This window comes from Oncorhynchus tshawytscha, linkage group LG29 (genome assembly GCF_018296145.1).
Source record: "Oncorhynchus tshawytscha isolate Ot180627B linkage group LG29, Otsh_v2.0, whole genome shotgun sequence".
NCBI classification, from domain to species: domain Eukaryota; kingdom Metazoa; phylum Chordata; class Actinopteri; order Salmoniformes; family Salmonidae; genus Oncorhynchus; species Oncorhynchus tshawytscha.
In genome coordinates this window covers 20824481-20851626 of record NC_056457.1, presented here as the reverse complement: position 1 = coordinate 20851626, position 27146 = coordinate 20824481, and the positions used below count along the sequence as shown (strand labels likewise).

Here is a 27146-nt window from a genome sequence, read left to right as displayed (position 1 = left end):
AGCTATCTCATCCCCATATTGTTATTTATTTATTTTTTCTCCTTTGCACCCCAGTATCTCTACTTGCACATTCATCTTCTGCACATCTATTACTCCAGTGTTTAATTGCTATATTGTAATTATTTTGCCACTATGGCCTATTTATTGCCTTACCTCCCTTATCCTACCTCATTTGCACACACTGTATATATACTTTTTCTATTGTATTATTGACTGTATGTTTGTTTATTCCATGTGTAAAATTGTGTTGTTTGTGTCACACTGTTTTACTTTATCTTGGCCAGGTCGCAGTTGTAAATGAGAACTTGTTCTCAACTAGCATACCTGGTTAAATAAAGGTAAAAATTAAATTAAGGTCAAAAGGTCACAGTAGCACCATAGACGGTACACACTTGTAATCACTCCTCATCAAGAACTTTGGTCACCAGCCAGATTGATTATAATCGTCTCCTCTCACATGCTCTTCAAGGTCCACTATGACTTTGGGCTAAGGAACATCTTGTCAGTGTTGAGGACACTGGGTTCAGCGAAGAGGTCCAACCCCACTGAGCCAGAGAAAACGGTAGTGATGCGGGTGCTGCGCGACATGAACCTCTCCAAACTGGTACAGTCAAGTTTTCTTCTACCCTACAATCCAAGTGGTACTTCACCTCTATCCTTCACACTGAAACTAGAAGTATCTGAATTTGTGTCATCCTCAATGATTTTATGAATTTACATAAATGATTTACATTTTTTATTGTTAAAAAAAATAAACAAAATCCCTGGGTCTCTGACCAGGTGGATGAGGACGAGCCTCTGTTCATGAGTCTGATCAACGACCTGTTCCCTGGGATCATTCTGGACAAAGCAGGCTACCCAGACCTGGAGGCTGCCATCCACGCCCAGACCCAGCAGGCTGGCCTCATACCTCACCAGCCCTGGGTCCTCAAACTGGTGCAGCTCTACGAGACCCAGCGGGTTCGCCACGGTCAGTCAACGTGCACTCGAAACTTCTGTTTTAAAGCTGTAGTGGAGATGGTTTGGTGTTCGCCGCGGTCAGTCAACGTGCACTCAAACCTTCTGTTTTAAAGCTGTAGTGGAAATGGTTTGGTGTTCGCCACGGTCAGTCAACGTGCACTCGAAACTTCTGTTTTAAAGCTGTAATGGAGATAGTTTGGTGTTCGCCATGATCAGTGATTCTTCACTACAGGGTTTGGCAACTCCTGTCCTGGAGGGCCGAAACCATTCTGGGTTTTTTCTTCTACCAGTTAGTTAATTGCACTCACCTGGTGTCCCAGGTCTAAATCCATCTCTGATTAGGAGGAAATAATAAAAACCTGCCATTTTATGGTCTTGGAGCTGGCTATCCCTGCTTTACCACAGCCCTATATTGTAAAGCATGCAGTAGACTAATGCATGTCATAACACGTGCCATAAGCAGTTGCTCTACACATTGATATTCCTCTGCAGACCACAGCCCCTTCTCTTCCTCTCATTCTATGTTGATCTCATTCTCTTGCCTGTAGGTATGATGACACTAGGCCCCAGCGGAGCTGGAAAAACCACCTGCATCCACATACTGATGAGGGCCATGTTGGATTGTGGCACCCCTCACCGAGAGATGAGGATGAACCCCAAGGCCATTACTGCCTCCCAGATGTTTGGTACCCTGGATGTAGCCACCAACGACTGGACTGATGGGGTCTTCTCAACCCTGTGGAGGAAAACTCTTAAAGCCAAGAAGGTCAGCAAGGTCAATAGAGTTAGGATGGAAGGGTAGTGCCTTCAGTATGCTGTTCTAGTTACAGTGTGCTCCAAAAGTATTGGGACAGTGACACATTGTTTGTCGTTTTGGCTCTGTACTCCAGCACTTTGGATTTGAAATGATACAGTGAGGACTACGAGGTTAAAGTGCACACTGTCAGCTTTAATTTGAGGGTATTTTCATCCATATCAGATGAACCATTTAGAAATTACAGAACGTTTTGTACATAGTCCCCCCATTTTAGGGGACCAAAAGTATTGGGACAAATTCACTTATGTGTATCAAAGTAGTTAAAAATGAAGTATTTGATCCCATATTTATAGCACGCAATGACTACATCAAGCTTGTGACTCCACAAAATTGTTGGATGCATTTACTGTTTTTTGTTTTGGTTGTGTTTCAGATTATTTTGTGCCAATAGAAATGAATGGGACATAATGTATTGTCTCATTTAGGAGGCACTTTTATTGTAAATAAGAATATGTTTCTAAAAACATCTACATAAATGTGGATGCTACCATGATTATGATGAGTGAGAAAGTTAGACACACAAAAGTGTCACTGTCCGAATACCTTTGGCGCTCACTGTAGTTAGGTGTACTGGGAAGTTAAAGGGGCAGTGCAGTCCAAAAACAAATTGGATCGCCCTCCTCTGCCAATAACAGCTATTCAGGTTACATATCCCTCCCATTAGGCTCCTCCAATTAGGCCCCTCACAATTAGTTATGAGTTATCACTATCTAAGCCAGATGGTTGTTGTACTAGTTCTCATTTCTATTCTATTTAACTGTTTCTCTTCCCAAGGGGGAGCACATCTGGATCGTGCTGGACGGCCCTGTGGACGCCATCTGGATTGAAAACCTCAACTCAGTCCTGGACGACAACAAGACCCTGACCCTGGCTAATGGCGACCGCATCCCTATGGCGCCTAACTGTAAGGTGGTGTTTGAGCCCCACAACATCGACAACGCCTCCCCGGCCACAGTGTCCCGCAACGGCATGGTGTTCATGAGCTCCTCTGTGCTGGACTGGAAGCCTATCCTTCAGGCCTGGCTCCAGAGTGTGTCACCACAGCAGGCAGAGGTTCTCCTGGGCTGCTTCCATAGTGTTTTCCAGGTCTGTCTGAATATCATCAAATCAAATGTATTTATATAGCCCTTCGTACATCAGCTGATATCTCAAAGTGCTGTACAGAAACCCAACCTAAAACCCCAAACAGCAAGCAATGCAGGTGTAGAAGCACGGTGGCTAGGAAAAACTCCCTAGAAAGGCCAAAACCTAGGAAGAGACCTAGAGAGGAACCAGGCTATGTGGGGTGGCCAGTCCTCTTCTGGCTGTGCCGGGTGGAGATTTTAACAGAACATGGCCAAGATGTTCAAATGTTCATAAATGACCAGCATGGTCGTATAATAATAAGGCAGAACAGTTGAAACTGGAGCAGCAGCACGGTCAGATGGAAACCCAAAAAGAGACACAAACACATGCAGTATGGAGGCATACACACACTTTGCTGACATGTGTTCCCATGAGAATAATCCTCTGTGGTCTTCCTGAATCTGCTGAGTCTCTACCTTATTCCCTGTACAGGATCTGATCAACTTTGTCTTCACTGCTGTGTCTCCCAAAATGCCCATCCTGGAGTGTATGTACATCAAGCAGACCATTGACCTTCTGCAGGTAAGCAGAATAGCAACACTAAAATCCTGTAAAAGACACACTTGAAATTCAAATATTTTACCTATTTATTCTTAGAAATATATGTAATTTGAATCAAACTGAAGTAGTCATAATACCTCCCACATTCTATTATGACAATAACATTGAATTCGATAGACATGTCCACCCCAATGGCTGAAGTGTTGAACATATCAAACTTATTTAAATGTGGAAAATGTGGAACCTTTTTCCAGGGTCTACTTCCTGCAGTGGAGGAAAAGCAGTCTCAGGGGGATGTATCAAGGCTCTTTGTGTTTGCTGTCATGTGGTCAGTGGGGGCTCTGCTGGAGCTGGAGGACAGATCCAAGATGGAGGCCTTCTTAGAGGCACACCCTGCCACTCTGGACCTGCCCCAGACCCAAGGAGACCAGACCATCTTTGAGTTTATGGTCAATGAACGTGGCCAGTGGGAGCACTGGTCCAAGAAGGTATGGCTTGTGCTGTTGCTGTTAATTGATCAATCAATCACTCCACTAATCCTTACTTTCTCTCTGCATGATGATGTCACCTCCAGGTGCCAGAGTACAAGTATCCCACAGACTCTGTCCCGGACTACTCATCTATCCTGGTGCCCAACGTGGACAACGTGAGGACAGACTTCCTGATGCAGACCATCATGAAACAAGGCAAAGCCGTGTTGCTCATCGGGGAACAGGGGACTGCTAAGACTGTCATGATCAAGGTCTGAGATATAGATTTGTGAATGTAGATGTGAGTTTTATGAATATCTATGACCATAATACCTCTTTATAGGATCTCAATCCTAGTCATTCCATTGCAGGGCTATACCAGTAAGTTTGATCCTGAAACTCAGCTGAGCAAGAGCTTAAACTTCTCCTCGGCCACCCTGCCCAGTATGTTCCAGAGGACCATAGAGAGCTACATTGACAAGAGGATGGGCTCCACCTACGGGCCGCCGGCAGGCAAGAAGATGACTGTGTTTGTGGATGACATCAACATGCCCGTTATCAACGAGTGGGGTGACCAGGTTAGTGCCGTTTTGTAACATCAACTATCAACATGAACCTGGCTTTATTTACACTTTACCAAAATATTGTATTATTTCTCTTAATAAATTGTAATCTCCCTGTCTCTTGCACACAGAAAACCAATGAGATTGTGCATCCGTCCAACAGATAATCAATGAGATTGTGCATCCATCCAACAGATGACCAATGAGATTGTGCGTCCATCCAACAGATAACCAATGAGATTGTGTGTCCATCCAACAGATAACCAATGAGATAGTGCGTCAGCTGATGGAGCAGGGTGGTTTCTACAGTCTGGAGAGACCAGGGGAGTTCACCAGTGTGGTGGATGTCCAGCTAGTGGCGGCCATGATCCACCCCGGGGGCGGGCGCAACGACGTGCCTCAGCGCCTCAAGAGGCAGTTCAGCACCTTCAACTGCACTCTGCCCTCCAATTCCTCCATCGACAAGATCTTTCGTACTGTGGCACAGGGCTACTTCTGCCCCGAGAGGGGCTTCCCTGAGGAGGTGTGCACCCTGGCCAGCGCCCTGGTGCCCACCACTAGGAGGGTGTGGCAAGCTGTCAAAGCCAAGGTACAGTACTGTGACATACCTAACACAGCCAGAGGAGGATGGAGGGAGTCTGGTTCTTCTTGAGATGAGTTTTTCCTTGCCACTGTGCTGCTGCTTGTGCTTCAGGGGGTGTAGGCCGTGTTGCAAGAAAATGAATGATTAATTAATCCATCCATTTATGTGACCTCCTCAGATGCTGCCCTCCCCAGCCAAGTTCCACTACATCTTCAACCTACGAGACCTCAGTCGTATCTGGCAGGGTATTCTAACGGTGAGGACCGAGGTGTGCCAGGGGCCAGCGGTGCTGGCTTCACTCTTCCACCACGAGTGTACCCGGGTCATTGCTGACCGTTTCGTTGACCACAAGGACAGACAGAGCTTTGACAGCATGCTGGAGAAGGTGGGTATGGAGTGTGGATTCTGTTCATATATCCTCTGTTATGCAGTTTGAATTGGTGTCCTGTTCTCAACAGGTGTAACTTTATAAAAGATGGACACATAGCTATGCATTTGAATATCACATTTTATAATTATAGATTTTTTTAAATTGGCTTAGTTTCGTTATAGAATAACAAGTGTTTTGATTTCATATTTTACTTTTAATAACACTACATCTTTCTCGCTATATTTCTGAAAGCATATTTATAAAGAAAGCATAGTTAAACACATTATCAAACTGGTTACCAACCACAGAGAGCTGTCTCCCTTAGGTTACAGTGGAGGAGCATGGAACAGCCATGATAGAGCACCCCCAGTGGGAGGCCTACTTTGTGGACTTCCTGAAGGATGCCCCCGAGACCACAGGGGAGGAGCCAGAGGACATGGAGCTGGAGGCCCCCAAGGTCTATGAGCCCATCCCGTCCTTCCAGGCCCTGTCGGAGCGCCTCGCCACGTTCCAACTGCAGTACAACGAGGCAGTCAGAGGCAGTGCCATGGACCTGGTGTTCTTCGAGGTAAAAGCAAACTACAGTATTAGCCCTTTCACACTACCGAAACGAGCCAAGCAATACATCAGTGACCTGGTTACACTGTACAGCACGGTTCTGGTTGGCTTGACAGTGTGAAAAGGATAACAGTGAATTGAGCGTTCTATTCTAAATTATAAACTGGGTGGTTCGAGCACTGAATGCTGATTGGCTGACAGCCGTGGTGTATCAGACTGTATACCACGGGTATGACAAAATATTTATTTTATTGCTATAATTGCATTGGTAACCAGTTTATAACAGCAATAAGGCACCCCTGGGGTTTGTGGTATATGGCCAATATACCACGGCTAAGGGCTGAATCCAGGCACACGCTTTGAGTTGTACATAAAACAAGCCCTTAGCCGTGGTATATTGGCCATCTACCACAAACCCCCGAGGTGCCTTATTGCTTAAGTATTCCATATCGTGGGATTTACCAGTTGGCATACTCCCCTATCTTCTGGTAGCTTCTGGTAGCCATTGTCATTATTGACTGACACATTAGTACACACAAATACACTACTATGTTTTCACTCAACAACATGTAGTAGTATCCTGCTGTAGCTCTGTATTCCTATTGGCTGATGCTCCTTCTCTTTATCGCCGGGCAGGATGCCATGATCCACCTGATGAAGATCAGTCGTATCGTCCGCACCCCTCAAGGGAACGCCCTCTTGGTGGGGGTGGGTGGCTCAGGGAAGCAGAGCCTCACCCGCCTGGCCTCTTTCATCGCTGGATACCAGAGCTTTCAAATCATCCTGACCAGGTCGGCCTTCTAGATACTAGCCAAATCATCATCATAAAGACATCCTAACCAGTGGTTCCCAACCCTGGTCTGGATCCTGTGGTCTGTACTCTGTATTCAGGTACAGAGAGATTGGGTTAATAATCACATAATTGATCATCACAGATCTAATTCATGGATAATCACAGGTAAATGAATTGATAATCACAGATCTAAATAGATCAGTGGAGCATGCGGTAAACCATGTACCTTTTTGATAGGCAAATGACAGTAGCATAGTAGATTTTAGAAGATGAAATAGTGGATTATCGTTTGATTGAATCTTGTTAACTGGAGTTGGTGTGAAGAAAATTCTGTTTATCTCATTCATTCGACAGGACGTACAACACCAACAACCTCATGGAGGACCTGAAGTCGTTGTACCGCATCGCCGGACAACAGGGCAAAGGAGTCACCTTCATCTTCACCGACAACGACATCAAGGAGGAGTCCTTCCTGGAGTACATGAACAATGTGCTGGCCTCGGGCGAAGTCTCCAACCTGTTCGCCCGTGACGAAGTCGATGAAATCACCCAGGACCTCATCCCAGCCATGAAACGCGAGCACCCTCGCCACCCACCTACCGCCGAAAACCTCTATGACTACTTCCTGTCGCGTGTGAGGAGCAACCTGCACGTGGTGTTGTGCTTCTCGCCGGTGGGGGAGAAGTTCCGAACAAGAGCCCTCAAGTTCCCAGGTCTGATATCGGGCTGTACTATTGACTGGTTCCAGCGTTGGCCACGGGACGCACTAGTGGCAGTCGCACATCACTTTCTGTCCCAGTATACGTTCCAATGCTCTGAGGAAGTTAAGCAGAGTGTAGTCCACACCATGGGGACCTTTCAGGACCTGGTGGCCGAGAAGTGCACAGAGTACTTTGAACGGTTCCGCCGTCAGACTTACGTCACTCCCAGGTCCTACCTGTCCTTCATCGACGGCTATAAGATCATCTACTCAGAGAAGATCGCTCAAGTGGGCATGCTTGCTGAGCGCATGAAAACAGGTAAGGTAAAACTATTCAAAAACAAATATATGTGTTATGTTTTATTGTCACATACACCGGATAGGTGCAGGGAAATGTGTTGCTTTACAGGGTCATCCATGGTACTACGGCACCACTGGAGCAAAGCTGGAGACATTGTAACAAGTGCATTGTTGCACTTTTTGCACTGACAGACAGTATTCATTTATTATAAGTGAATGGCTATAACGTCTTGTTTATCGCCATTAATCAAATCAAATCAAACGTATTTATGTAGCCCTTATTACATCAGCTGATATATCAAAGTGCTGTACAGAAACCCAGCCTAAAACCCCAAACAGCAAGCAATGCAGGTGTAGAGGCACGGTGGCTAGGAAAAACTCCATAGAAAGGCCATAACCTAGGAAGAAACCTAGAGAGGAACCAGGCTATGAGGGGTGGCCAGTCCTCTTCTGGCTGTGCCGGGTGTAGATTATAACAGAACATGGCCAAGATGTTCAAATGTTCATAAATGACCAGCATGGTCAAATAATAGTAATCGCAGTGAACAGGTCAGGGTTCCATAGCCGCAGGCAGAACAGTTGAAACTGGAGCAGCAGCATGTCCAGGTTGACTGGGGACAACAAGGAGTCATCATACAAGGTAGTCCTGAGGCATGGTCTTAGGGTTCCGGTCCTCTGAGAGACAGAGAGAAAGAAAGAAAGAAAGAAAGAAAGAAAGAAAGAAAGAAAGAAAGAAAGAAAGAAAGAAAGAAAGAAAGAAAGAAAGAGAGAGAGAGAGAATTAATGAGAGCATACTTAAATTCACACAGGACACCAGATAAGACAGGAGAAATACTCCAGATATAACAGACTGACCCTAGCCCCCTGACACATAAACTACTGCAGCATAAATACTAGAGGCTGAGACAGGAGGGGTCAGGAGACACTGTGGCCCCATCCGATGATACCCCCGGACAGGGCCAAACAGGCAGGATATAACCCCACCCACTTTGCCAAAGCACAGCCCCCAAACCACTAGAGGGATATCTTCAACCACCAACTTACCATCCTGAGACAAGGCCGAGTATAGCCCACAAAGATCTCCGCCACGGCACAACCCAAGGGGGGGCACCAACCCAGAAAGGAAGACCACGTCAGTGACTCAACCCACTCATGTGACGCACCCCTCCTAGGGACGGCATGGAAGAGCATCAGTAAGCAGTGACTCAGCCCCTGTAATAGGGTTAGAGGCAGAGAATCCCAGTGGAGAGAGGGGAACCGGCCAGACAGAGACAGCAAGGGCGGTTCGTTGCTCCAGTGCCTTTCCGTTCACCTTCACACTCCTGGGCCAGACTACACTCAATCATAGGACCTACTGAAGAGATGAGTCTTCAATGAAGACTTAAAGGTTGAGACAGAGTCTGCGTCTCTCACATGGGTAGGCAGACCATTCTATAAAAATGGATCTCTATAGGAGAAAGCCCTGCCTCCAGCTGTTTGCTTAGAAATTCTAGGGACAATTAGGAGGCCTGCGTCTTGTGACCGTAGCGTACGTGTAGGTATGTACGGCAGGACCAAATCAGAAAGATAGGTAGGAGCAAGCCATTGTAATGCTTTGTAGGTTAGCAGTAAAACCTTGAAATCAGCCCTTGCCTTAACATGAAGCCAGTGTAGGGAGGCTAGCACTGGAGTAATATGATAAAAAATGTTGGTTCTAGTCAGGATTCTAGCAGCCGTATTTAACACTAACTGAAGTTTATTTAGTGCTTTATCTGGGTAGCCGGGAAGTAGAGCATTGCAGTAGTCTAACCTAGAAGTAACAAAAGCATGGATTAATTTTTCTGCATAACTTTTGGGCAGAAAATGTCAGATTTTTGCAATGTTACGTAAATACCGAGGTCCTTCACAGTTATATTTGAGACGACTGTACAACCATCAAGATTAATTGTCAGATTCAACAGAAGATCTCTTTGTTTCTTGGTACCTAGAACAAGCATCTCTGTTTTGTCCGAGTTTAAAAGTAGAACGTTTGCAGCCATCCACTTCCTTATGTCTGAATCACAGGCTTCCAGCGAGGGCAATTTTGGGGCTTCACCATGTTTCATTGAAATGTACAGCTGTGTGACATCCGCATAGCAATGAAAATTAACATTATGTTTTCGAATGACATCCCCAAGAGGTAAATGTAGTGAAAACAACTGTGGTCCTAAAACAGAACCTTGAGGAACACCGATTAAAGCTCTTTTTCACCACCTGACACAATCTCACTCTCCCCAGGCCTGGCCAAGCTGATGGAGGCAGAGCAGTCTGTGAGCCAGCTGTCCAAAGAGCTGGCTGTTAAGGAACAGGAGCTGGACGTGGCCTCCAAGAAGGCTGATGGCGTCTTGCAGGAGGTAACAGCCAAGGCCCAGGCGGCCGAGAAGGTCAAGATGCAGGTTCAGAAAGTGAAGGACAAGGCTCAGGCCATCGTGGACGAGATTGAAGCCGATAAGAAAGTGGCCGAGAGGAAGCTAGAGGCAGCCAAGCCTGCATTAGCAGCCGCGGAGACCGCATTGCAGGTGAGAATAGGATTTGCTACATTGTTGAGTTTGCTTTTTCTGTCCATCGTATCAGTCGAAGTACAGTTAATGATCCCGCACCATTAGTGCAGTAATGATCCCGCACCATTAGTACAGTAATGATCCCACACCATTATTGCAGTAATGATCTTGCACCATTAGTATAGTAGTGATTCTGCACCATTAGTACAGTAAAGATCCCGCACCATTAGTACAGTAGTGATCCCGCACCATTAGTACAGTAATGATCCCGCACCATTAGTACAGTAGTGATCCCGCACCATTAGTACAGTAATGATCTCGCACCATTAGTACAGTAGTGATCCCACACCATTAGTACAGTAATGATCCCGCACCATTAGTACAGTAGTGATCCCGCACCATTAGTACAGTAATGATCCTGCACCATTAGTACAGTAATGATCCTGCACCATTAGTACAGTAGTGATCCCTCACCATTTGTACAGTATAAATCCCGCATCATTATGTGGCCACCAACCCCAAGCTAATTGAGTGTTTCAGAAAGTGACGAAAATGAAAACCATTTGAAAAGGGAAATCAGAATTATTTTTTCAGTGTCCTGTTTTCCCCAGACCATCAAGCCTGCGGACATCGCCACAGTGAGGAAACTGGGCAAGCCCCCACACCTGATCATGCGCATCATGGACGCCGTGCTGCTGCTGTTCCAGCGCAGGGTGGACCCTGTCACCCAGGACCCAGAGAGACCCTGCCCCCGGCCCTCGTGGAGCGAGGCCCTCAAACTAATGCAGCAGTCTGGCTTTGTCAGCATGCTGGTCAACTTTAGTAAGGTAAGCCATATTAATGGGTGAAGAGGTTCCAAGATGTATGGGCATATTTAATCAGTCTTAAATGATAAAATTCACCTTGTCCAATTGCATTCTCGAGTGGTTATAAGTCTTAAGACACATAGACTTACACCAGTGGTCACCAACCTCAAGATCACTTTCGCAGTCAAAAAGCAGCTGAGATCTACAGTTCATATGTTTTTTAACGTTAGCCTCACACAAACAGTTTTGTAGGAATGAGGTTTGGACAGTAGGCCTAATACATTATCACAGCATATTGGCTATATGATTGTCCTGCCAATATTGTTAATCGGACCATATTATATTTCAAAACTCGAGGTTTGATAACAAAATAGATCAGTTGGTTTAGCACTGTTGATGGTCAACAAGGTAAAATCAAAACATCAATTATCTTCAGGTCGAAAAGTCGGAGCTCTAGAAAGATTCCAGAGTTTCCGACTTGGAATTCAGTTGGATGACCGTTCAAAACGATTTTTCCCAACCATCTCTCACGGTCCCTGCTCTCTCCTTCCTTTCCTCCGGTGAGACTGACCTGAGATAGGGGACACCGTCTTCCACCTGATGGCCAAACTTGAGTCGCACCGCATCTGCTTCATGCACAAATTCAAGTTTTGCCAGCAGCAGACTATGATTGATAATGTCAAAGGCCAGACTGAAGTCTAACAAAACATCCCCCACAATCTTTTTATTATCAATTTCTCTCAGCCAAACTTCAGGCATTTGAATTTTTCAATTCCTTATCTACACATGGGGATTTAATTGTTTTTACAGTCATTTTCTTAATGGGTGCATGCTTATTAGAAACTGGAATAAGCAGTTTCATAAATGTGTCAAGTGCAGTCTCTGTTTGCTCGTCATTACACACCACGGACCAATAGATATTCTTACATCAACAACATAGGAATCACTACAAAACTTATTGCATGACCTCTTATACACTATAATAGGCCCAGCCTTTGTAACTTTGGTTTTCCTAGATATGGATCTGGATACTGCTTTCAAGCAAATTTCTGCAGCATTAGAAAAGATATGATCAATACATGTTGATGATTTCATTCCTGGGCTGTTTGTAGCTACCCTAGTAGGTTGGCTGATAACCTGAACCAGGTTGCAGGCACTGGTTACAGTTTGAAGTTTTTTCTTGAGTGGGCAGCTTGATTAAAGCTGTCCGTCTGAGACGTGTTAACCCTATGGGGACTCTGTCTAAAATGTCTCACCTACAGTATAGCTAACAGGTTTCAAAGTAAAGCCCCTTCTCAGATCATTACTAGCCTAGGTTATAAATACAACTCTGTCATTCACTGTCTATCAGTATTTGTGGCTTCAATACAGCACTTTCATTCACTGTCTATAGCAGCTCTAGAGGTTTTTTTCCCCCAACTGTCTGCACTCATCTGACTGACACACACACACTCACTCACTCACTCACTCACTCACTCACTCACTCACTCACTCACTCACTCACTCACTCACTCACTCACTCACTCACTCACTCACTTACTCACTTACTCACTTACTTACTTACTTACTTACTTAGGAGGGGATTGGGAAAGCTGTCCAGGCAGTGAAATATGGACGCCAGGGGATAGCCCCCGCATAGTTGCAGTGTGAAATAGAAACAGAGGTGCCAGTGAAGTCAAGGAACCTGATATCACAGCCCTTTGTTCCATAAACACTCAGAGAAACATGGTGCTTTTGGAGTTGTGAAACAGCATGCCGTCTGAAATGACTGACTGACCTTCTTCTGTCCAATCTGTCATGAGCCTTTTAATAGATGTTTATCAAATGAACTAATTGGCCAGATAGCCCACTTACCTGGTGCCCCTGATTTAAAAGAGAGACTGAACATCAGTATTACAGTTTTCCAGTCTTCCTTCCCTGAAGTTGAATATCCCTGTAATAGAACATGTAATTACAACATAACGGATGTCAGATTCCAGTTTTCTGTACTTTCCATTACGACTTGTGCCCCCACATCACTTCCAATGAATTTGTTTACTCTTGTACTCTCACGTCACCAGGATTCTATCACTGAGGAGGTAGTGGAGCTGTTGGCACCATACCTGGACATGGAGGACTACAACCTGGAGGCAGCCAAGAGGATCTGTGGCAACGTGGCTGGCCTCTGCTCCTGGACTGAAGCTATGAAGGACTTCTTTTCCATTAACAAAGAGGTCCTCCCTTTGAAGGTACACTACTCAACAACCATGGACCCTTCTTTGAAGGGAATATACTGTATACTTATGAACCAAAAGTAGGTTGAGAAAGATTTGACCCTGGTCTTTAACTTCTTGCGTCGAGCAATCCCGTATCCGGGAGCGTAATCATAGTCTCAAGCTCATTACCATAACGCAACGTTAACTATTCATGAAAATCGCAAATGAAATGAAATAAATATATTGGCTCACAAGCTTAGCCTTTTGTTAACAACACTGTCATCTCAGATTTTCAAAATATGCTTTTCAACCATAGCTACACAAGCATTTGTGTAAGAGTATTGATAGCTAGCATAGCATTAAGCCTAGCATTCAGCAGGCAACATTTTCACAAAAACAAGAAAAGCATTCAAATAAAATCATTTACCTTTGAAGAACTTCGGATGTTTTCAATGAGGAGACTCTCAGTTAGATAGCAAATATTCAGTTTTACCAAAAAGATTATTTGTGTAGGAGAAATCGCTCCGTTTTGTTCATCACGTTTGGCGAAGAAAAAAACCCGAAAATTCAGTCATTACAACGCCAAACTTTTTTCCAAATTAACTCCATAAATTAACTCCATAATATCGACAGAAACATAGCAAACGTTGTTTCACATATCTATTCGATGATAAATCATTCGTGGCAGTTTGGTTTCTCCTCTGAACCAAATGGAAAAATGCACACAGCTGGAGATTACGCAATAATTTCGACGGAGGACACCAAGCGGGCACCTGGTAAATGTAGTCTCTTATGGTCAATCTTCCAATGATATGCCTATAAATACATCACAATGCTGCAGACACCTTGGGGAAACGACAGAAAGTGTAGGCACATTCCTGGCGCATTCACAGCCATATAAGGAGACATTGGAACACAGCGCCTTCAAAATCTGGGGCATTTCCTGTTTGAAATTTCACCACAGAAAGTTCTGTGGCACTCACAGATAATATCTTTGCAGTTTTGGAAACGTCAGAGTGTTTTCTTTCCAAAGCTGTCAATTATATGCATAGTCGAGCATCTTTTCGTGACAAAATATCTTGTTTAAAACGGGAACATTTTTTTATCCAAAAATTAAAAGAGCGCCCCCTATATCGAAGAAGTTAACATTGTGTTGGCCCACTGACCTAAAGCCTAGGCATTAGTTCAGGGAGTTAACACAATTATGTACACTACCGTTCAGAAGTTTGGGGTCAACTAGAAATGTCCTTGTTTTTGAAAGAAAAGCAAAAAAATGTGTCCATTTTACCTTTATTTAACTAGTCAGTTAAGAACAAATTCTTATTTTCAATGACGGCCTAGGAACAGTGGGTTAACTGCCTGTTCAGGGGCAGGATGACATATTTGTACCTTGTCAGCTCTGGGATTTGAACTTGCAACCTTCTGGTTACTAGTCCAACGCTTTAACCACTAGGCTACCCTGCCACCCCATTAATATAACATCAAATTGATCAGAAATACATTGTAGAAACTTTAAAACGGCAGATTAAATATCTACATAGGCGTACAGTTGTGCACCGGGGCCTCCCACTCCTCTTTATATTCTGGTTGGAGACAGTTTGCGCTGTTCTGTGAAGGGAGTAGTACACAGCATTGAACGAGATCTTCAGTTTCTAGGCAATTTCTCACAAGGAATAGCCTTCATTTCTCAGAACAAGAATAGACCGACGAGTTTTAGAAGAAAGTTATTTATTTCTGGCCGTTTTGAGTCTGTAATCGAACCCACAAATGCTGATGCTCCAGATACTCAATTAGTCTAAATCAGTTTTACTGCTTCTTTAATCAGAACAACAGTTTTCGTCTGTGCTAACATTTTTGCAAAATGTTTTTCTAATGATCAATTAGCCTTTTATAATGATAAACTTGGATTAGCTAACACAATGTGACATTGAAACACAGGAGTGATGGTTGCTGCTAATGGGCCTCTGTACGCCTCTGTACGCCTACGCCTATGTAGATATTCCATTAAAAGTTTCCAGCAACAATAGTCATTTACGACATTAACAATTATTTATTGACTGTATTTCTGATCAATTTGATGTTATTTGTACGGCGAAGAAAATGTGCTTTTCTTTCGAAAACAAGGACATTTCTAAGTGACCTCACATTCCACCTCACCCCCCCCCTTGACTGGCTGGGTAAAAACCCAGGTTTTCTGCACACTACTGTGCAAGTCTGTGTTAGCCCACTGAGTTACATACAGCCTAGTCATTAGCTCAGGGAGCTAACGCAAGTCCTCAGTTCTCAAACAAGGTTACTCACCAAACCAATTATTTTAAATATGTCCCCAGGCCAACCTGACCCTGCAGGAGGCCCGACTTGGTGTGGCCCAGGGGGAGTTGTCCCGGGCCCAGGAGCAGCTAGATGCTAAGCAGCGGGAGCTGGATGAGGTGCAGGCGCTCTATGACGCCGCCATGAGGGAGAAGCAGACCCTCATGGACGATGCCACGGTCTGCCGACGCAAGATGGCCAACGCCACCGCACTAATCGACGGGCTTGGTGGTGAGAAGGTGAGGAGCTTTAGCCAACTTCTCAAACTGTCATGCCATATTGTTGTTGACATCTCCATGCGTCTATCTTGTTGTGTTTGTCTGTCAGATCCGCTGGACCGAGAGCAGTGCCCTGTTCCAGACTCAGATCAGACACCTGGTTGGGGACGTGTTGCTGGCTACTGGCTTCCTGTCCTACGCTGGTCCCTTTAACCAGGAATACCGCAACCTACTGCTACAGCTCTGGAGAAAGGACATGAGCAGCCACCACATCCCCTACAGTGATGTAAGACTCAGCTACACTCTTCACTGTTCTTGTCCCATTTGTCCATATAGATACAAGGTCTTAACTTTGTAACAATGATGTTAGTACATAGTCACTACATTTGATATTATCATTGGACAAAATTATCACATTGAGCTGATTAGTTGTGCTGTTTGAGACCATACTGGAATTGACCTTGAATTGACCATAACTGCTGTAGGAGCTGAATGTGATCAGTATGCTGGTGGACAATGCCACTGTGGGGGAGTGGAACCTTCAGGGCCTACCCAATGACGACCTGTCCATCCAGAACGGCATTATCGTCACCAAGGCCTCACGCTACCCCCTCCTCATCGACCCACAAGGCCAGGGAAAGATCTGGATCAAGAACCGTGAGAAGGATAGGGAGCTAGAGGTAACGAGGACCGAGTAGCTACAGTTATCTCACCCATAAAAAGTAAATCTGTATGAGATAAATGTCTGGAGAAACACATTTCTTTAATCCAGATTAACTTGACCCTACGTGTTTTTATTTAGTTTAGTTTTTAGTTTTTATTACCATCTCTGTTACTGACTGTTTCAGGTGACATGTTTGAACCACAAGTACTTCCGCTCCCACCTGGAGGACAGCATGTCTCTGGGCCGCCCCCTACTGATTGAGGACGTAGGAGAGGAGCTAGACCCTGCCCTGGACAACATTCTGGAGAAGAACTTCATCAAGTCTGGCTCCACGTATAAAGTAATATATTGCTTTTTGTCATCAATGTAGATGTATGGGGTTTGTGCTGTCTTGGAGTTAAACGTCTTGGAGTCATGTTTGTGCTTGCACAGCTGATAGTTTGCAAATACTATTTGATAGATAATTATAATAGTGCCTGGAAAACTGTAATTTTTTCTCTAGTTTCGACCCCCTTTTGTTTTATTAAGCTCTATGGGGGATATGAACGTAATCGTTTTTAATATTGGCTCCAAGATGCCTGTGCTATGACAAGAAGCCTCCGGCTCTCTGTTGCCATTTCATAGACTATCTCTTCCAGCCCTCTGTTGCCTGTCCTGTCCCTAGGTGAAGGTAGGAGACAAAGAGGTGGATGTGATGAAGGAGTTCACCCTCTATATCACCACTAAGCTGGCTAACCCGGCCTACACCCCTGAGATCAGTGCTAAGACTGCTGTGGTGGACTTCACTGTCACTCTCAAAGGCCTGGAGGACCAGCTGCTTGGCCGGGTCATCCAAATAGAGAAACAGGTACAGGGATCCCATTTATGCAGTATACCTATAGAGTACATAACTGGGGATGCCATTCATATTGTTTGGGTAAAGCTAGTCAAATACAGCTGTCAGTCACACAGAGTTTATACAGAGTTTCAAGAAATACAAGTTCCTCCTTGCTCTTACATGACATGCTTATTTCTCTCTGTCTGTGTGTGTTTCTGTCTCTCTCTCTCTCTCTCTCTCTCTCTCTCTCTCTCTCTCTCTCAGGAGCTGGAGTCGGAGCGTGTGAAGCTCTTAGAAGAAGTGACTTCTAACAAGAGGAAGATGCAGGAGCTGGAGGATAACCTCCTGTACAGACTGACCAGCACTGAGGGCTCTCTGGTGGAGGACGAGTCCCTTATAGAGGTCCTGAGAGTCACCAAGACCACAGCAGAGGAGGTATCTGTGTGTTTGGACTGTGTGCATGATTTCTTTCCAATGATGATGTATGAAAGAGATTAATGCATGCAAGAGCATCATTTTTTAAATACATTTTTAGATATACCTATATGTATTTCCCCTATATGTATTGATTTAAATGTTCTCAGATTTGTGACACAGTAGTCCAACATTGTACTTGAAATGTTCCCAACAGGTGAGTGAGAAGCTGAAGGTAGCAGCCGATACAGAGGTAAAGATCAATCTGGCCAGGGAGGAGTACCGTCCAGTGGCCACACGGGGCAGCATCCTCTACTTCCTCATAGTGGAGATGAGCCTGGTCAACATCATGTACCAGACCTCCCTCCGCCAGTTCCTGGGCATCTTCGACTCGTCCATGGAGAAATCCACCAAGTCCCAAATCACCTCTAAAAGGATCCTCAACATCATTGAGTTTCTGACCTACCAGGCATTTCGATATACAGCTAGAGGCCTGTATGAGGATCACAAGTTCCTCTTCACCCTCCTGCTGGCCCTGAAGGTCGACCTGCAGGCCAGGAACATCTCCCACAGCGACTTTCAAACCTTCATCAAAGGTTTGGCCAGTTACATTCATATTTTCCATTGCAACTTTCAGACCTTTATCACATTAACATTGGATTGTTTCAGTACCTCCTGATTTGTTATGAATGTGGCTGATGTTTTGATTAGGTTATGATAAGACTGAACACATGACCTGGCCAGGATAAACTGTGAGGCCTAACTGTAGCCTAGAGCCTATATTTTCCTGGTCACCTATCTGCGATTTAAAAAAAGACAATTTCAACGTAACCCTTCAATTAATATCAGTCATTACCAATCACACATACCTCTATCAATGTGTCTTTTCACAACGAAAAGAGTGACACCCATCACTTTGCTCTTATCACCCATGTAGGGTATCTCATAGTGTGTCTCACATGCGACTTGGCCCACCCACAAGGGGGGTAACTGAATACCCCAGCCCTAGTTCAGCTTACATCACACTGCTGACTGTATGCATCCAGATCTATTTTAGCCCCCTGAATTCCCCCTCTCACACTCCAATGGTATTAGGACCTTCTTTGACTGCTGTAATGTACATCAAGCTATGTATTTGGAAGAACTCTTTGTTTTCTCTTACTGTATTTGCATACAGTTCCTCTTATGTCCAATATTGACTAGTTTTCAACCTTTACAGTAAAGAGAATTGTTATCTGTCAAGCATCCATCTTAAAATGAAGCCAGTATTCCCTAAGCAAACCCTCTGAGTTGAATGCGCTTCTTAACCCTCAACCCCACTTAGATTTGTGTAAATTGAGATGTGAGATTTGTTACAAATCGGCAGTGCGTCGTCATATAGTGCGTCGTCATATGGGAAGCTTGATAATTCTCACTTTCTCTCTCTTACATTTGTTGCCGTTATTCAATTCAATCATTATTGAACCATGAGTAGTAAGGATATTAACTGTGCACCATGCATTACAGAAGATCCTACACATATTTAGAACTTCAAATGATTGTATAGTTATACACATATGGAATATATCTCCTCCTCTCCTAGGAGGTGCAGCCCTGGACCTGAACTCTGTGGAGCCCAAGCCGCGGCGCTGGATCCTGGACATAACGTGGCTGAACCTGGTTCAGCTGTCCAGCGTGCACCCCTTCACCCAGCTGCTGACCCAGGTCACCCACAACGACCGCTCCTGGAGGGCCTGGTTCGACGAGCCTGCCCCCGAGGAGGCCCCGGTGCCTGATGGATACGACAGCATGCTGGACACATTCAGGAAGTTATTGTTGATCAGGAGCTGGTGCCCCGACCGGACCATTGCGCAGGTGGGTGGGCCTATCTGTTGTTATTTAGACCTCACGTACGAATTGGGTCAGTGTCTGCTCAGTCAACATTTCCTGTGCTATCAGCAACAATATATTTTTGTTTCAACATAAAAAAATGCACATCAGTATATTTTCAAGATACTAGTTTGTATTTACCCCTTGAATAAAATGTAATTTCCCACATACAGCAAAAGCTTTTGACCCAGAACAACCCAAATGTTATTAATCTTTCCTTGAGTCTGGATGGTACCTTTAATATTTTTATGCAGGCACAGTGCTCTAGAAACACAGGTGACAGGTAGCCTAGCAGTGAAGAGCTTTGAGCCAGTGACAGGAAGGCCGCTGGTTCAAATCCCAGAGCCGACTCTGTGAAAAATCTGTCGATGTTCCCTTGAGCAAGGCACTTCATCCTAATTGCTTCTGTAAGTCGCTCTGGATAAGAGCATCTGCTAAAAGACTAAAATGTAAAATCAACATGCTGCCCTCAAACTTGTCATACCATTCAAGAGCAAATGACCTTTTTATCAAATCTAAATTAAGACTTGCTGAGTGATGTAATTTGACAAGTTAATTTACTTAGTAACCGTGGACACTCTGGGGAAGACGGTGAGAGAGAGAGAAAGGAACAGGTGTACTGTAATCATTTACAAATGCATACGTTACAGACAAGAGTCTCCCCTTTCAGTTCTGACTTGGGAGGGAACTATAAAAAGCCTCTCTGAAATGAGCGAACAGCTGACAGTCCGCATAGCCAGCAATTACCCATTCAAATCCACCATCTCTCCTTCTCGACCAAACCATTGCCAAGTTACACAAACCATACTGTGTAGGGTGGGTCCAAATCCTTCAAACACTGAGTAAATGTTATGTTTGTCTGAAGAAACAAGACAAAGAACTGTTGATGGTACGATGCCTAGTTTTACATCAGTTAACCAAAGTGAATACATTTTATCCTAATTTAATATCAGCTAAATATAATGGCTTCGAAAATATTTCAACAGGTTCCAAATGAATTTGGCACTAAGTATGCAGGAACTCTATTAAAATAGGCATAGAAGTAGGGTTAGGGTGTGGTACTTTCCCACTGTTGGACAGCCGGAGGAGCTAAGGCACTGAATTCCCTTGTCAAATCTGATCTGAGGTCTCCACTTTAGAAATGCTACCCACATGTACGTACTAAGGGGAGGCAGCTATTACATTTTGACACGCATGACAGGTGGAAACTGAGTTTGAGGCCCTTTGCCAAATATCTACTAAGCTAGGACCAGTGGTGTAAAGTACTTAAGTAAAAATACTTTCAAGTACTACTTAAGTAGGTTTTTTGGGGATTTGTACTTTACTTTACTATTTTTTTATTTTGCACAACTTTTGCTTCTGTCACTCCCTGACCTTAGAGATCCTTATTATTCTCTATGTTTGGTTAGGTCAGGGTGTGAATCGGGTGGGAAATTCTATGTTTTCTGTTTCTTTTGTTTTTGGCCTAGTGTGGTTCCCAATCAGAGGCAGCTGTCTATCGTTGTCTCTGATTGGGAATCATACTTAGGCAGCCTGTTTTCCACCTGAGTTTGTGCAATCTTGTTTTCTGTTTAGTTACTGTTGCCTGACAGAACTGTGCGTGTTCGATTTTGTGATTTTGTTTGAGTGTTTTTAAAATTAAAATCATGAACACTTTCCACACTGCGCTTAGGTCTACTCTTTCTACCACCAACGAGAGCCGTTACAGCTTCACTACATTCCTAAAGAAAATAATGCACTATTTACTCCATACATTTTCCCTGACACCTAAAAGTACTCCTTACATTTTGAATGCTTAGCAGGACAGGAAAATTGTCCAATTCCAGCACTTATCAAGAGAACATTCCTGTTCATCTACTGCCTCTGATCTGGTGGACTCACTAAAGTGTTGGAGTGTGCCCCTGGCTATCTGTAATTTAGAAAACAAGAAAATGATGCTATCTGGTTTGCTTATAAGGAATTTGAAATGATTTATGCTTTTACTTTTTATACTTACATACATTTTAACAGTTACATTTACCTTTGATACTTAAGTATATTTAAAACCAAATACTTTTAGACTTTTACTTAAGTAGTGTTTTACTGGGTGACTTTCACTTTAACTTGAGTCCTTTTGTATTAACATATCTTTACTTTTACTCAAGTATGACAATTTGGTGCTTTTTCCACAACTGGCTAGGACTATTCCACAAACCTACAGGGTGATTCCATGCCAGCGTAGCCCCAAAATAGTGTTTGTATCTCAGATTGTTCCGGCAATTCTTACATAGAAACTTCATAGGGCGGAAGGATGTTTGACATGCTTTTTACATTTGTATCACAAACCATTTTTGAGAAAATCATAATGAAAGTGGCCATTTTAGGCCTTTTTAAACCAAAAATGCCCTCTTCAGATACCATATATATTTTTGACCTACGCTGGCGTGGAATCACCCTACATGCTCCTGGAAGTGGAGTGACAGTTGGTAAGACCGTGGCTGTGGTGATAGTAATGGCAAGGTTGTGGGTTGAAGGGATCACATACACTGAACACAAATGTATGCACTCAATGTACTATACAGTACATTGTGCTGTAAACAAACATTTTCCACAGTCAATTGAAAAGGAATGTTTTGTTCTCCAGACATGTTTCTTCTCCTTTGGGCAGTGTGGTGTTGAATACTACCTGTCTATGTCTCTTCAGCCAACGCATTTCTAATCATCTCAATTAATAGAATGCGACTCACCTTTAAAGGAAGAACCACTGTACAGTACTGCTCTCTATGCTCCTAGGCTGCAGATCCTCTGTGCAACGTGTCAATGATTCTGCGCTACGTTATTGCTATGTGATCCGAATAAAATAATTTCCCCATTGGCCATATAATTATCACCCTGCAATATAAACTTTTCACAAATAATAATAGGTGGATTCAAACATGTAGGTTTTTATTTCATAGTTCTCTGTCATCTTCGAACCCAGGTTGATCCACCAAATGTTGCCTCTTCAATAATGACAAAATGAAAACCTTCAATAAAGCCATAGATGTATCTAAAGCAGTATCCAAAGCTAATGAACCGTGTTGAAAATCCTCAGCGGCAGTGGTATAGCCTGTGTTCCCCATATTAGCTGCTGAATCCCTTTGGTTTTTGTTCCAGGCACGGCATTACATCGCTGAGTCGCTGGGGCCTAAGTACGCCGAGGGGGTCATTCTGGACATGGAGTCTATGTGGGCGGAGAGTGACAAGAGGACTCCCATGGTGTGCTTCCTGTCTATGGGCTCCGACCCCACAGAGAACATAGAGAGGCTTGCAAAAGCAAAGGTAACTTTAGTGGCAAGTTTTTCAGACCTAGATTAAGCCTAGTCCTAGACTAAAAAGCACAATGCTGTTTTCTACTGTTTGTATTTGATTGTTTTGCTGATGTTGTGTCTGGCGTGTACCTGTAGGGAGCACCATGCAGACCCATCTCCATGGGGCAGGGCCAGGAAGTGCATGCTCGCAGGTTATTGGCCAACAGTATGGCTGACGGAGGTTGGCTCCTCCTCCAGAATTGCCACCTGGGCCTGGACTTCCTGGACGAGCTGCTGGAGTCGGTCACCAACACCGAAAACATCCACAGTGGTTGTAGGGTGTGGCTGACCACCGAGGTCCACCCCAAGTTCCCCATCAACTTCCTGCAGTCATCCATCAAGTTCACCAATGAGCCTCCTCAAGGTACATGTAAACCACTTCTTCTGTGTTAATTTTCATAATCTGGATTGATGAACATGGCATATACAGTATCTTCGTATTATTAATTTGTGTCATACCAGATTTGTGCTCTTACGTTGTGTCCAGGTATGAAAGCAGGGTTGAAAAGGACCTACAACGGTGTGACTCAGGAGATGCTGGAGATTACTAACCTGCCCCAGTGGAGACCTCTGTTATACGCTGTGGCCTTCCTCCACACTACTGTTCAGGTCTGACTGAACAACATCATTTCAAACCTGATTCACCCCCGTATCATACCCGTATCATAATGCCATATCCCCATATCACACCATCATATTAAATACCCATATCCCCAATGGCTGTTGCTTCTCTAACATTTTCAGTGTTCATCAATAACAGTCTTTCCATCTACTGTTCCATGTTTTCCTTCCCTTTTCTCTGGTTCTTACTAGCACTCTGCCTCTGTATTTCTCTGGTTCTTACTAGTGCTCTGCCTCTGTATTTCACTGGGTCTTACTAGTACTCTGCCTCTGTACCCCTCTCTTTCCCCCCTGCAGGACAGGGAACCCTTTGAAAATCAGTAGGTCTACTGTGAAACGCTCACATTCTTTACATTACAATCTATGCTTTAACTCTACAGTTATTACTTATAATGATATTTTATCCAGTGAAAATAAATGAATGAATGGATGAACCAATGATGTCCATCAATCTCTCTATCAATCTCATGTGTGTTGGTTTTTCTCCATCCAGGAGAGGCGTAAGTTTGGCCCCCTGGGCTGGAACATCCCGTACGAGTTCAACCAGGCAGACTTCACCTCCAGCATGCAGTTTGTCCAGAACCACCTGGACGAGTTGGACGTGAAGCGGGGCGTCAACTGGAGCTGCCTGCGCTATATGCTGGGTGAGGTCCAATATGGCGGCCGCGTAACAGACGACCTGGACAAACACCTTCTCAACACCTTCACCCGCGTGTGGTTCAGCGAGAGCACATTCGCCGACAAGTTCTGTTTCTACAAGGGTTATACTATACCCAAAGCCAAGAATGTGCCGGATTACCTGCTCCACATTGAGACCCTGCCACTGGTCGACTCGCCAGAGGTAAGAGGGGGGAGAGATGTTATTGGTGTGACATTAGTGCTACATCATTATTTTCTGCTTGCAGTTAGCAGACTGTTAATGTTAGACAGGTTTTGGTTATTTTTGAATAGGCTACTATCACACTGGAGCAACAAACATAATTTCTACTACTCAAACATACAACACAAATACTAATCACAGTTGTGTGACCAACAGGTGTTTGGTCTTCATCCTAATGCTGACATTACATACCAGACAAACATGGCCAATGAGATCCTAAGCACCATCATCAATATCCAACCCAAGGACAGTGGAGGAGGGGGTGGGGAGACAAGAGAGGCCACTGTCCAGAAACTGGCCAACGAGATGCTGGACAAGCTGCCACCAGACTACGTTCCACATGAGGTAACCAACCAGACATGGACAAGGTTGATTGTGTCAATCATGGGTTGGGGTCAACAATTGTTATATCTTGGCTCGTAAAGATACCATATGTACCACAGATCAGCTGAACAACTACATCAATAATAAGGTCCTCTCTACTTTGTGCTTCAGGTGAGAGCTCATCTTCAGAAAATGGGCCTTTTCCAGCCCATGAACATCTTTCTGCGGCAGGAGCTTGACCGCATGCAGCGAATCATAGGCTGTGTACGGAGTACCCTCACCGATCTGAAACTGGCCATTGATGGTAAGTCTCTAAAAAACACATATTGTAAATGCATACAGAGGTACTATGAAAAAGATCATCTGTAATAAAAACAACTTTCACACTGTACAGTGTAAATAGCATGGAAATACAATACATAGCTAGTTAGCAACTTTTGATAAGAAATTAGACAACATTTTTCACTACTCCACAATCGAAGTGAGACCTTTGAGTCTGGTTATAGGTTTCGAGTCCCTGAACTAAACTATCTACCATTAGGGACCATTATCATGTCAGAGGATTTGAGGGATGCCCTGGACAGCATGTATGACGCACGCATCCCCAAGCTGTGGCAGAAGATCAGCTGGGACTCTGCGACGCTGGGCTTCTGGTTCACGGAGCTACTGGAGAGGAACCAGCAGTTTTATACCTGGATCTCCAGTGGACGGCCCCACCAGTTCTGGCTCACTGGCTTCTTCAACCCACAGGTAGGATATACGTGACCGACCGCTTTGATTCGGTCTTATGTAGCAGAATTTGAAATTGTGTTTTTTTTACATTGGTTAAAAGCAGAGACACAGAGCTACAAAATTGTATATCATACACTGCATTTAAAGGAACAATGGGAAAGTAATTCTGCTTTGAAAGTTGATCAACTTTGAGAAAATGGCCTTTGAATGTTTTGGTACCTACTGGAGAGCTCTTCTTTGTCTACACCCCTTCAGCATCGTTCACACCCTCTTAAGTTTTAGCCCCACCCAACTCTTTAAGGGTTGATCTGAGTGTTCCATCCTAACAACGACAGTCAAGCACCCAAGCTAACTGGCAAACGTTGGCTACCTACTTCAAGACACAAATGAGAGAACAGCTCACTGACTATTTTACTCGCCCTAGCATAGCTGGTTAGGCTGTTTATATGTTATCCAGAGCGTTGGTGACTGCAACTGTGCTGCTGGCAACAATTTATGCTTTTTTGCCAACATTTACTGACACCGGACATATTCAACTGGTGTTGAGTGTTCGTAAATTTGTCAGTTATTCTGCACTCTGGCATACTCAGACGAGAGTGCTCTGAAATCGGAGTAGTTAGCCAGAGTGAATTTACCAGCTACATCTATCAACAGTTGTCGCTGTGACATTCTATTGAAATGGTTACTTGCATGGAGTCCTTTGTTAAGACATGTAGCTAGCTAGCTGGGTAAACAATTAACCATAATCACAACTCATGACGTTACTACCCTGCATGAATCTGCAGGTAGCTAACCAACCAGGTTCAATGTTAGCTAGCTAACATTAGGCTATAACTAGCAAAGCAAATGGCTCTGAGATACAAATAATAAGATCATACACGTAATGTTAGCTAGCGAGCCAGCTAACGTTAGCTAGCTAGCTAACAGTACACTTTTAAACTTAAAATGAAAACTACTTTACGTTCAAATGGCTCTCCTGTGAAGTAGTGACTCGCGACATATGCCTAGTTTCCTGACATGAGTCACATACTGCAAATGTACAAGCTCAGAGGTGGAGCAGACAAGGCAGTCGCACCAATGAATATCTGGTTACAGTACTTCGTGTGGAACTTGTACTCTTTATGTATTACCTGGGAATAATGTATATTACGTTATGATCTAAATGTTAGGATTTTAAATAGTGTTCTTTTAAAGCACCCAGCAAAAATGTTTTCAAATTCATGTCATGATAAACTGTGTGGTTTGTCATAGGGCTTTCTGACTGCCATGAGGCAGGAGACCACGAGGATGAACCTGGCCAAAGGCTGGGCTCTGGACACTGTCGTCCTGCACAACGATGTCACCCGGATGATGAGGGAGGATGTCACAGCGCCGCCGTCAGACGACATGGGCGGAGTCTACATCTACGGACTCTTCCTGGATGGCGCAGGGTGGGACAAGAGAAACGCCAAACTCACAGAGTCACCTCCAAAGGTTAGCATATAGCATTATCAATATTTATGCTCATTATTATTTGCTTCTCTAAGATCGATGGTAAAAACATTGAATGAACCAGACCTGGGTTCCGTCAACAACAACTAAATATATATGATCATACCAATGAAATAGTCCCAAAAGTAAAAACTCTAAATTCAATTGCACCTTGATTAATTGTATTTGACATAATGTATTTGACCCAGGTCTGTAATGAATTTCCTTTGAGTCTGAA

General features: G+C 44.1%; 1 protein-coding gene across 1 annotated transcript in view; it reads left to right on the top strand.

The window, feature by feature from the left end:
• dnah5l (dynein, axonemal, heavy chain 5 like) overlaps nucleotides 1–27146 on the top strand; it is a 65647-nt gene that overhangs the window by 37194 nt on the left and 1307 nt on the right. Inside the window, exons 38-69 of the mRNA XM_024401276.2 lie at nucleotides 470–604; nucleotides 781–970; nucleotides 1509–1726; nucleotides 2552–2863; nucleotides 3335–3424; nucleotides 3658–3891; nucleotides 3978–4145; nucleotides 4245–4451; nucleotides 4696–5025; nucleotides 5198–5404; nucleotides 5715–5957; nucleotides 6584–6738; nucleotides 7095–7759; nucleotides 9997–10277; nucleotides 10871–11086; nucleotides 13126–13293; nucleotides 15591–15809; nucleotides 15898–16074; nucleotides 16274–16468; nucleotides 16637–16792; nucleotides 17117–17299; nucleotides 17534–17704; nucleotides 17901–18279; nucleotides 19266–19537; nucleotides 22688–22852; nucleotides 22978–23245; nucleotides 23369–23490; nucleotides 23996–24343; nucleotides 24539–24727; nucleotides 24878–25010; nucleotides 25248–25456; nucleotides 26690–26911. Coding sequence (XP_024257044.1) covers nucleotides 470–604; nucleotides 781–970; nucleotides 1509–1726; nucleotides 2552–2863; nucleotides 3335–3424; nucleotides 3658–3891; nucleotides 3978–4145; nucleotides 4245–4451; nucleotides 4696–5025; nucleotides 5198–5404; nucleotides 5715–5957; nucleotides 6584–6738; nucleotides 7095–7759; nucleotides 9997–10277; nucleotides 10871–11086; nucleotides 13126–13293; nucleotides 15591–15809; nucleotides 15898–16074; nucleotides 16274–16468; nucleotides 16637–16792; nucleotides 17117–17299; nucleotides 17534–17704; nucleotides 17901–18279; nucleotides 19266–19537; nucleotides 22688–22852; nucleotides 22978–23245; nucleotides 23369–23490; nucleotides 23996–24343; nucleotides 24539–24727; nucleotides 24878–25010; nucleotides 25248–25456; nucleotides 26690–26911 — 7227 coding nt within the window. The remainder of the gene's footprint in view (nucleotides 1–469; nucleotides 605–780; nucleotides 971–1508; nucleotides 1727–2551; nucleotides 2864–3334; nucleotides 3425–3657; nucleotides 3892–3977; nucleotides 4146–4244; nucleotides 4452–4695; nucleotides 5026–5197; nucleotides 5405–5714; nucleotides 5958–6583; nucleotides 6739–7094; nucleotides 7760–9996; nucleotides 10278–10870; nucleotides 11087–13125; nucleotides 13294–15590; nucleotides 15810–15897; nucleotides 16075–16273; nucleotides 16469–16636; nucleotides 16793–17116; nucleotides 17300–17533; nucleotides 17705–17900; nucleotides 18280–19265; nucleotides 19538–22687; nucleotides 22853–22977; nucleotides 23246–23368; nucleotides 23491–23995; nucleotides 24344–24538; nucleotides 24728–24877; nucleotides 25011–25247; nucleotides 25457–26689; nucleotides 26912–27146) is intronic.